This window comes from Carassius auratus, chromosome 32 (assembly GCF_003368295.1).
Source record: "Carassius auratus strain Wakin chromosome 32, ASM336829v1, whole genome shotgun sequence".
In the NCBI taxonomy this organism is placed as follows: Eukaryota; Metazoa; Chordata; class Actinopteri; order Cypriniformes; family Cyprinidae; genus Carassius; species Carassius auratus.
Genome location: NC_039274.1, coordinates 22682408 through 22693720, shown reverse-complemented (window position 1 = coordinate 22693720; position 11313 = coordinate 22682408). Strand labels below are relative to the sequence as shown.

The 11313-nt window shown below is 35.4% G+C and overlaps 2 protein-coding genes across 3 annotated transcripts in view; one reads left to right on the top strand and one right to left on the bottom strand.

The window, feature by feature from the left end:
• Positions 1-101: 101 nt before the first annotated feature.
• On the bottom strand, positions 102-3339 carry LOC113051850 (26S proteasome non-ATPase regulatory subunit 7). Its single transcript, XM_026215992.1, has 7 exons — positions 3132-3339; positions 2345-2436; positions 2172-2264; positions 1959-2056; positions 1786-1866; positions 1607-1698; positions 102-890 (listed from the first exon to the last, which is right to left on the bottom strand). The coding sequence occupies exons 1-7, from the start codon at positions 3203-3205 to the stop codon at positions 434-436; spliced, it is 987 nt and encodes a 328-aa protein (XP_026071777.1). The 5' UTR covers positions 3206-3339; the 3' UTR covers positions 102-433.
• Positions 3340-5279: 1940 nt separating this feature from the next.
• The window catches only part of LOC113051848 (nuclear factor of activated T-cells 5), a 37776-nt gene continuing 31742 nt past the window's right edge, over positions 5280-11313 (top strand). For both annotated transcript variants that reach the window (XM_026215984.1, XM_026215983.1), the window contains exon 1: positions 5280-5598. In XM_026215984.1, the coding sequence (XP_026071769.1) occupies positions 5526-5598 (73 nt within the window). In that variant the 5' untranslated portion in view covers positions 5280-5525. The remainder of the gene's footprint in view (positions 5599-11313) is intronic.

The following is an 11313-nucleotide window of genomic DNA, read 5'->3' as shown; positions in this document are numbered from 1 at the left end:
ATGTTTAGATGAACACTTTGAAAACGTGCTCTTTGTAAACTTTTAACAGACTGTGAGCTTTGCATGTAGTGAACAAAATAAAACAGGTTAGGCTGCAGAAGCTTGTTTGACATAACTTTATATGATAAAAAAAAAAGAAATCTCGGTGTGAATACAATGACATGTCTGCAGTTGGACTTTGCTGTAACACTGGACACCCGTCTTGATATTCTGACGGTCTAATAAATGGTACTACAATTATAATTTAACCTTGATAAAGACCAGAACATCAAAAAGCTAATTTCTTTCTCTTTTAATCAAAACAAAAAATAAGTCCTTTATATCAAAAAGACCAATTTAAACTGCAAATTGATACAAGAGGCGACAAAGATGTGTAGAACTGCTCCCTCATTCAGCCAAGATTGTGTAAGCTCAAGTTCATGCCAGTTCAGGTTCATTTCTTTTCCTTTTTGTCATCTTTTTTGGCAGAAGAGTCTCCCTTCTCCTTGTCTTTGTCTTTATCCTTTTCCTTCTCGTCCTTCTTTTCTTTCTTGCTGTCATCTTTCTCTTGGCCCTCTTTCTTCTCTGCATCACGGTTGGCGATTTTGTTGTTGATGAGATTGTGGAGCGCCACTACAGAGCGGATGAGCGAGGCCAGATAGACCACGAGCATCTGGTCGTTGGTCTTAAGGTAGAAAGCCTTGACAAACTCCTGAAGGTTGACATCAGGCAGCAGATTGAACACGTCCTGCAGCTGATAAATGATCTGGTGGTTGATGGGCAGTTTGCCGGTGGCAACCTTCTCCAGATAGCTCTTGATATCCAGCAGCTTGGAGTTGAGCCCTTTCAGGCCGTGAACCTGATTGGTGATGCGCTGCGACAAAGTGCCAACTGTGGTGTCCTTGATATCACTGCAAAAAATCAGCATGAGAATAAACCAGGCTGTTTACAGATATTTTAATAAGTGCTATCGATTGAAAAATACAAAAAAAAACTAAATCGCACATTTTTTTTCTGTAACTGGGATTAATTGAGCCTAACATTAATGCATTTTCATATTGTAATACATATATTCAACATTTAATATCCAAATTTATGTAAAACCAAATATAGTAAAAAAAAAAAAAACTTTTATGCCAGCTTTTTACTAAATACTATTAATGAAGGTCAGTGTCACTGCTACTAATGTCTATTAATTTTTACCCCCTGTAATTATACACTAAAGTATAATTGAAAGCCATCATTTTTAACAAATTTAAAAAAAAAAAAATCACATAAGCACATTATAATAAACGTCACATTTAGCTGTGCCTATGTCTGTGACCGTCAATATCCACTCTGAACAATAGCTATCATCTTCCCCCACAGATCTTTTGTGCATTAATTTTCACAAGATGTAAGAACATTACACGATAAAATATTCTGTATCAATAGATTCTCTTGATACAAAATCAGTATTGTGAGTATTAAGCCTAAACGTATTTTATTTGGCTGCTCGATCGGATGCATCTCTATACAGAAAATGTTAATTGCAGAGGTTAACAGCTTATTTTTGAAAGCCCTAATTTTCATGCATCTAAAACGAATCAAATAATCAGTCATGTACGTGTTTGCATGCCCATCTTACCGCAACAAATGCTCCACACCAACTTCCTCCGCCTCTTCTGCTCCGATCTCACTGGTCACGTGTTCAAACGTCTTTGATGTGGGAGTCCCATCCTTCAGTGAAGAATAAATCTCAACAATCAGCACGTGAGGAATCAAATACATTCATGTAGCTTTAATACTACTTGGAAAAGAACTCACATCATGCACTTCCTCCACTGAGATGTACGCTTCGGTTGGCAACCCCAGGTCCTTGGGTTTCACATCAATAATGACTAAAACCTTTGGGATTAAGGATAAAACATGACTTGCTTGCACCCTGGTACACAGTGTGTAAAATACAATAAAATAGTAAAACAAGCAGTAGTACATACCGAATTAGGGCAGTATTGTTTCATGAGTTCATTTATGGCAATATCATTTTTGTGCAGCTTTGGGCCTGTGTGATACCATCCAACTACTCGCTCCCTTGCTAGAATTGAGATAAAAAATAAAAAAAAAAACAAGACTCCGTTAGAGCTTGGACATAGGGTCAAAACTGATTCAATAAGCCTATGTATGACTATAACACTGATTCTTTATCTTACCATTGACTTTCTTGAACATGCCGTACATATTCTCCAGGTAGTCGTGGTCCAGGAACCAAACTGAATCATCCTTGTCGTCCTCATCAAAAGGCACTGCCACACCATTAAAATATTACTTACACTACATTTCAATAGGAAAAAGGTGCATCTTGCACCAAGACGTGCAAACATACCAGCAAAGCTGTTGGACACATCAAGCACTTTCTTATGCCACGAACCCAGCAGAACACCCACGACTCGCTTCTGACTGCCAACCTTTCCAATCCTACAAAAAAAGACAGGGTTTGTAAATAATACAAGGAGACATCTAGAACTATGTTTATTCTGTGTATCTTCAAATGTATGGTCCTTAGAATATATAAGACGTGTCAGAACATGTATTAGACTTCTGAAAGTGTCTGTTCATGTAATAATTTCACTTCAAGCTTGTCTGAAAGTGTCTGTTTAGAAAGCTATAGCCTACATGTAATAATTTAACATATGTAATACATGTGTGTGTATTTCCAATAACGTATCAAGGAAGGTTCAGCATCAAGAACACAATTAATTATAAGAAATGTATAAAGTACATACAAAGCAAACGAAATTATAATAGATTAAATTCTTGAATTTTCATTGTCCAGTAGCGAAAAGCTCAATCTGTGCGAGTGAAATGATCAGTTAACTTATATAGTAACTTACTGGGTGCATGTTACTAATCATAACTGACTTGCAGTTAAGGTCAGATTTCTGAGTTTTTTATGGTAAGTTTTTTTACCATAAACTTTAAAAGTTATTAAGATAAGTCGATATACAACACCTTGATATACATATTTCACACCTTGAAGTACATGTTCCTTTCAATAATTATACTGTGATTGTATTGAGTTAGCCTTTAGCTTGTAGCGGCTACTTTCATTGACACATAATGACAGTGAGTTAACAGTTTTACTACAGCAACATCACAAGACTCAGATTTACCTGTTAAAATGGTCCACGACGCTCAGTAGCACCAAGGGATGAACAACGACCCTTTCTACCGCTAAGTCCGGCATTTTTTCTCAAAGAAATCAGATTTTTTTAAGAAAAAAATGATTTTTTTCTGTTGTTCAGCACGCCAGTTTGATGGACGCTACGCCGCTTGTTCTACTTCTGCTTCGTCACAGTGACGCTGCTGCAGAGTGACGCACACGAGCGCCCAGCGGACTGGAGGGAGAACTACACCCTGACAAAATCGAAATGATAATTCCCAAAAATAAATAATTATTGATTATTCCACAGGGTTACTAATGACAAATCCTTTGGATTTTTTTAATGTCTGGGAAAAATATTGGGATTTAAAAAAAAAGCATTCTTAATTCAGTTCTGATTACGATTACATTACATTTAGTCATTTAGCAGATGCGTATGAATGATATCATTCCTTTGTTCTTATTTGTAAGTCGCTTTGGATAAAAGCGTCTGCTAAATTAATAAATATAAATGTAAATATAATAGACTGTAGCAAGTTTTATTTTTATTCTATAATAAATTAAAAGAAAACATATAGAATAGAAAAAATAATACAGCAAGCTTTTTCTTTCTTTTTTTTAAAGCAGTTAAATTAATAGAGTGCAAGTCTAAAAAGGGCAATTTTTTAAAGTATAGAATTAGAATAGAGAGTGCTAGAGTTAGAGGGTCAAATAAAGAGGAAAGATATGTGTTTATGGCCAATTCTTTCAGATGATTATAGCACACAAGCCTGATATTAACATCCATTGTGTGAGGACAATAGTGAATCAATGCTGAACATGAATCGTGTGTCAGTGTCAAGAGGTCTTCACATCCCGTGTTGTCTCTAGACAATAATGGTCTAATTTTTCCAGGAACATCACAGACATGATGGCATGGCTCCTTATAGACACTGATTGGATGCTTTGTTAAACAAAAACACAAAGGGTTTGTTTTCCCACAAAGATCCTAAGAAACATGTTGCACTAATGTCTGACAACCAAAAAGTGCAGGACCCAAACTGTGTAATCTTTCTCTTGAAAAGTGTGCTTGTGCTATATATCTTTCACATGCATATACAGGTAATTATATCCTATTTTGCCCCACATACAGTGGCAGGTTTAACTCCCCACCGGGATAGAAAAAAAACACCGTAGTACACACACACAGATATTGGGTTACCATTCTTTGTTGAGACTCTCCATAAATTTGTACAAACTCTAACACTAAACCTATACTCCTCACACAAAACTTCCTGCATTTTGGATTTTTGAAAAACATGATTTATTAGCTTGTTTCCAGGGACCCAAAAACCCCACAACGTCAAAATTTACCGTTATTATTATTCTTGTGTGGACATTTGGTTCCCATATCCTGGAATACAAGGACCACACATACACACATGTATTTTATACTGACCATTTCCATTCATCATTGTAAGCACATGACTGGATATTGCATACATACATGTTTTATTGCAACAAAGGATAAAACATTTACAAGAAAATAAAAAATAAATTTTTTAATTATAAATTATAATAATTATCTTATAATTTTTACATCAGAAAACTTTTACGAGCAACTGAATTATTAAAAAATTGTAAACATTATATATATATATATATATATATATATATATATATATATATATATATATATATATATATATATATATATATATATATATATATATATATATATATAGTTTATTTATATTCAGGAAAATATAAATAAATAAAAATATTCAGTTGCTTCAGTTGCTTGTAAGAGTTTTCTGATATACCGTTATATTTATATATAAACCTAACCACTTTGCAATCAAAGCAATAACCAAGTAACTTGGTTATTGTATCCTTAAAGTGATGTCAAATTCAGCATTTGATTGAAATACTGTCATTAAACATTGCAAATTGGGATAACAAACTTTGAAAAAAAAAAGAAGCTTTTTCGGGCTGAACAATTTTTATCCTAAATTCTTTACACCTTATATCACTGAACGTATTGTTCCAAAGACGTGTGCAGGCAGGTAAAGGGATCTGGGTCGCATTAAGATTTAATCCAATTAACCTCAGCGTTTCGAAGGCGTCGTTCCTGCGTGATGACGCTTGGAGGGAGCGTGACGGGGGGCGTGGTCTCAGAGGAAACAGAAGAACTAAACAGAGTCGCGCTCGCTTGCTGCGGAGTGTTTACACGCACCGAGAAGAGCGCGGAGCGACTCAAACTCTATATTCATGAGAACCAGAAGTGTCACTGCCTGCTTTCTCTGCACCTGGCTTTCGTTTGTTTTCATTTCTTGTTTTGGTCAAACTAAACAATGTCAGTTTGTTAGAAGCTGCACTTGAAGAGCAAGTCCGTGTCATTTCTTTGGGGATCGGAGGCACTGCGATGCCCTCTGATTTACCGTCGCTCTTTAGCGCGGATATCGACCTCGATTCGCCCAAGTCCCTCTACTCCAAAGGTAACTCACTTTCTGCTCACTTTTCCACCACGCTACTCATACTGTACATTTGCTCCGTGCACGCGCGGGTTGCGTTTCAAAACCTAGGGCGCCGCCTACATAGACAGCATCGCGCGCGCCAGGTCTGTTCACTCAAATATGCTGACTAATTAGTGCGCGCTAGAAGTTGTGACGCAGCCCGTGTGTGTGCTCGTGCACTTAGTCTGCGTAATGCCCCACTGCACTGTCAAAGCAGTTTTGTTGTTAGTTTACATAGTGACTAATGGTTTAAATGGTGACCATATAAACGAGCTTGTGTGATACATGAGTGTGTGTGTGTGTGTGTGTGTGTGTGTTTGAGGGGGCGGGGTGTGTACGTTAGTTGTAAACTACATCAGCAGCACATCACTTTTTATTTGGTTTATAACGTTACATATCTCTGATGGAGTGAATGAATGAATAGCCTGATGTTTAAGTTCATTAAACATTCAGACATAGCTAATGGACCTCCTGATGGAGTTCGACATTATTTTAACACATGGACCCATCTGCTGTGTGCCAAACACTTTTAATAAGAAAGTCTAATTGTGTAGAATACATCACCAGTCTGTTCTGCTAGAAGCTTTAAACTTGCAAACTTTCATCCTCGTTTGGTTTGACTCTCCTCAGTGTTTCCTACACAGTGCTTCGGTGCATGTTGTGTCTCCTTTGGTTATAGGAAAATGAACTCTCCTTATGGAAACCTTGGACATCAGAAACCTTCTGTTGTTTCACAGTGATTTAGACAGTGATTGAAAGCGAAATAAAGGGAGTGAATATGACATTTCTGAAGGTGTGAGAGAAGCCAATGCTTGTGGATGTAAATGGTATTCATTGGAATCAAAGGTTTCATGAAAACCTCTTACCTCCATTTTTATAATTTTTTTATATATACAGCGGAAAAGGGTTCTTTAGATTATTAAAAATGTTCTTAACACTAAGAAAAAATAGTGCTTTTAAGAACTGTTCACAAAAAGTTTCTTTGGGGAACCAAAAATTGTTTTTCCATGGCATTGTTGTGGAAAAACCCCTTTTGAAACTTTCATTTTTAATTGAGTGAATGCTAATGTCTGGACCATTCTTTTTAGTATGCATATAATATGATATATTTATTAGTAGTATTTGTGTTTGTGTGTGTGTGTGTGTGTGTGTGTGTGTGTGTATATATATATATATATATATATATATATATATATACTACAATATTTCATATAATATAATTAATATATATATATATATATATATATATATATATATATATATATATATATATATATATATATATTAATTATATTATATGAAATATTGTAGTATCAATATTAAACCTTTATTTTTATTTAATATTTCAGACTTTTATTTTTATGTTTGCATATTAAAATTTTATGACCTTTTGAATTTTTTAAGCGCTTCGTCTAATATTTGTTTATTTCAGCTTCATTTCAGTGAACATAAATGAGTTTTAATAGTTGTAGCTAACAAAACCAACTCTGAACAATATTTAAAGCAGCACTCACTCTCTATGAACACAAACTGAGTAGCTCAGATTCCCGCTGAAGCCCTCGCTGCGGTGGCTCAGACATTGTTCTCATACTTAGAGAGTTATTATGGGCAGCTTTCTCGTGAAATACACCCCTCTCTCTGAGATCCTCTGTTGGTGCATGTTTAATTTCCTGCGCATTAGATGTTCTTTGTGTGTTTGTATTAGACATGTCAGCCTTACAGTGAGGCCGCGGTCTTAGATTTTAATTTGTGCAGTGATCTGATGTGGATTCTCATCTTATTAGATGTTTTGGTCAATGGCGAGTGTTATTGCCTAGGTATAGTGTAGTATCCTGAATCTGGGCTTCAGTCACACATTACATAAGACACAGCCTAATCTCATTTGCAGTTCTTGGGAATAGTCTGCTGGCCGCCGCCGCTGTTGTTGTTGTTGTTGTTTCTTGGTCAATGTGCTGAATGAGTATTTAGCCTTTCTTGACCATTTGTTTTCAGCTCAACTTGGTCTTAGTTGTCCTTAATTAACTATTCCTGCAGTTATACAATAAAAGAAAATCTTTATTCTGCAGAAAGTCAGCGTTTCTTTAGCAAAAAAAGCTCAAGTTCAGCTCCATTGTCAATAAAATGGATTTAGTCCAATGATAATGTGAATATGTAAAGCATATGACTCTGTACATCAATAATGACGAATGGCCTTCTAAGCATCATGACAAAAATGTAAACACAGCTGCGCTCCATTTTATATGTAACACCTGTTGCGTCTCTAGAGCAAAAAAAAAAAAAACAAGGTCTTTAGCTTGAATGTGGTTGGAGACCTGAGACCTCTGGCCCAGAGTGTTCAATAAACAACCTCCATATCCACTTCCTCTGGCCAGATATCAGAGGTGAGCTCAAGGTCACACAGAACAGGGTTAAAAACCAGGGTAATATGATAAGAATAGCTGTCAAACAGTTTCCTTTCACTATTTATTTCACTTTTAAATGAGATGATGACTAAGAAGAGTGTGATGGTCCTAAAGTGGAAGCTGCTCATTTAGCAAAGAAAGCAGAGGGACAATATTTATTTGAATAGTTTATAGATATTCATTTTATTTTATTTTAGGTGAAAGTTTGTAAAAAAAAAATTATAAAAATAAAAAATAAATATATATATATATATATATATATATATATATATATATATATATATATATACACTATTTTAGTTTTTGTGTATATTTTGACTTTGATTTGATTTTTACATTTTCTGATTTCATTTTAATTTTTTACATTTTTAATTAGTTTTTTAAATAAGATATCTGTATAGTTTTTATTAAATTTTAAATGTTAACTTTTGAGTTTTAGTTTATTTAGTTTGAGTTATCTTAGAAATTCAACTTAAAATGTTGCTTTGGCAACTAGTTGAAATGAAATAAGGTAAGTTTAATTTTTTATATTTTATTTCAGCTATTGTTTATTTTATTGCATTTTATAAATTTTTGTTGTTGTTGTTTAGTTACTGAAAGTAACCCAGCCATTAGACTACTGTATAATGAAAAAAAAAATTAATTGAGATTTAAATTGTATTTAAATTTTTACATTAAGAACATAAAATTCTTCTGAATCTGTTTAGTTTTTATATGTGTTTTAGTTTTTATATGACAAATATATAATAGGTCTATATCACAGTTTTTTAATTTTATGATATTTCTAGGTTCCATTTTTTAATAGTCTTGTAGTGTGACATCAGTTATTCCAAATATGTAATGAAGTCTCTCAGTTATTATAAGGTCATGGAATTGCTTGTGGAGTGTTCAAGCATTAGAAATGAAGTAAAGCAGTATTGGCTTGAGAGTTGAATAAGTGGAAGGGGGCTTTGGGAAACAGGCGATCTGCATAATAGGCTTATTTAAATAAGTGGGTAGATTAGGCCTTTTCTCAAAGATCGGGACAGTTTTGTTCTGTCATTTATCTATGCTCGCTCTTTCAGTGTTCTTGTCTCTCTCTGACATCTGCAGTTGACCTTTTCACATTGTAGTTTCCCCATCCGCGTCCCTGCTGCGTGGATCTGGCTAATGAGCTCTTGGGGGACGGCGAGTGAGGATGAGATGGGGCTAAGCATATGGCTGCGCATTCCCAGAAGGATGGCAAAACGCCCTGGAGATGTGGCTCGGGAATTTATTTTTAGCGAGCTGTTGTTTGGTATGTGAGCGGACGGGCACTGCTTTGAAAACAAAGCTTGAGTGGCTGTGTGATGTGAAATTGATTTCCAGCCAAGAGTCTGATTATTTCCATGCAGCTGATCACTGCCTTCTATTGAGGCAAATCCTGTTTTCATTCTCTACGTTCCCTACATACATGCCACAGATCTCACATAGGCCTCACTCAATTTTTTTTAGGAATTTGATTAATTCTTCAATCATTTCAGTTGGAGTAGATACCGTATGTTTGTAATGGCAAATATGCTTCGGTTTCTTTGTCAACATAAGTCTAAAGTGTCAGTAAAGAGATAAAGTGTCAGTAAAAATTAGTTATTCTCACTACAGTAATGCTACAGTATTTATTTATTTGTTCAGTACAAATATTCTTAAAGCATCATATATATTAACTTGCAATCCAAAAGTGTGTTGTGTCTGGATTTCTGAAAAATTGATGAAATTTAAGTGAATTTATGCTTTAAAAAACCTGTCAATGGGGTAAGTGTATGTTGATTTAAGAATGTTTAGAGACCGGAAAAGAAGACATAAATACCATGCTAGAAAATCCTGTATTGTAGAAGTAAACTGCATTATAATTGACCCAGTATTTGCATGTGCAATGTATTTATGGTCTTATTAGAAATCACGTTGTTAACTTAATACTGAATGTTACTGGAATCAGTTGTTGATCAAATGTCTCTCTTGTGCTTCATGTCCGAGCTTTTTTCCAGTTCTGTTTCAGTTGCTGTCTGTATAGACAGAAGAGAGCAGGTTTTGAGACAGAGCTTGCCTTCTAATATTTGCTTTTGTTGGTTATTTATTTTTCATGATTATACTCTCCAGACCCAGTCCATGTTTTCTGAACAAACAAAGTATGAAGTCCCATGCAGAACAAAATCAGGCCCGAGCGGTTTGGCCCTAACTCACAGTTTGCTGAAATGTACCAGTCAACATCAAGTGCTACCAGTCTAAATTGGTCATTGTGTGTGCTAAAATGAGCTTACCTGTTAGGAAACTGGTTTAATTCTTACTAGATTTGTAGACTTTGTTTAAAGTTAAAAATGAAAAGTGAGCACACGTTTTAGGAATAGTTAATCCAGAAATGGAAATATGCTGAAAATTTCTCGCTCAACCCATCCAAGATGTAGAGTATGTTTGTTCATCAGAACAGATTTGGAGAAATGTAGCATTGCATCACTTGCTCACCGAAGAAGTGAATGGGTGCCATCAGAATGTGAGTCCAAACAGCTGATAAAAACATCACATTAATCACACCACTAATGTATATTTCTAAAAACTTAAATTTGGAGAGATTTACATTAATTCATGTAGCTGACACTTTTATCCAAAGCGACTTACAGTTGCTATATATGTCAGAGGTCGCACGCCTCAGGAGCAACTAGGGTTTAAGTGTCTTGCTCAGGGACACATTGGTGTCTCACAGTGGATTCGAACCCAGGTCTCTCACACCAAAGGCATGTGTCTTATCCACTGCGCCAACACCACCCCAAATTCTTGGGATTGAACTGATAATCCGGTGAAAAACCAAATTGTGACACTTTCTTCTGACATTTCTGTGAAATACTGTGAAAACGTATAGCATGTTTAACAAACCTGACATTTGAATAATATGTGACTTCTTTTTCCTTAAATTTGGCTGATTTGATGTGTGAAAAAGTTTGTATCAGGCGTATATGAAAAGTGCCTGAAACTCTTGAACTCTGATCTCTTGTCTGCGTTGCCCTAAACCAAGAAACATTATGAGGCCACAGACCATGTGTTAAATATGCAGGAAGTTAATCAAAGATCCAAGGAGTAGGATTTCCATTGGCTGATGAGAAACACTCAGGTTACGGAATCGACTTTCTTGTTAAACCCAGAAGCGTTTCATCCATCACTTGGGGACAGTAGGGTCTGGCAGCCTACAGCTGGATCCAGATTTGGGAGAGTGGTTGTGCTTTAAAAGGGTTTTCACTTAAGCCACACACACCATGCGTCACACAACTCAAAGTTCAAAGTTCAA

Bases quoted from the DNA above. Each gene is read 5' to 3' on its own strand.
- LOC113051850 (XM_026215992.1), bottom strand. From the start codon at position 3,205: ATGCCGGACTTAGCGGTAGAAAGGGTCGTTGTTCATCCCTTGGTGCTA. The intron at 2,057-2,171 runs GTAAGATAAAGA...TCTCAATTCTAG, and splicing joins CATGTTCAAGAAAGTCAATG to CAAGGGAGCGAGTAGTTGGA. The intron at 891-1,606 runs GTAAGATGGGCA...GATTTTTTGCAG, and splicing joins GGTGTGGAGCATTTGTTGCG to TGATATCAAGGACACCACAG.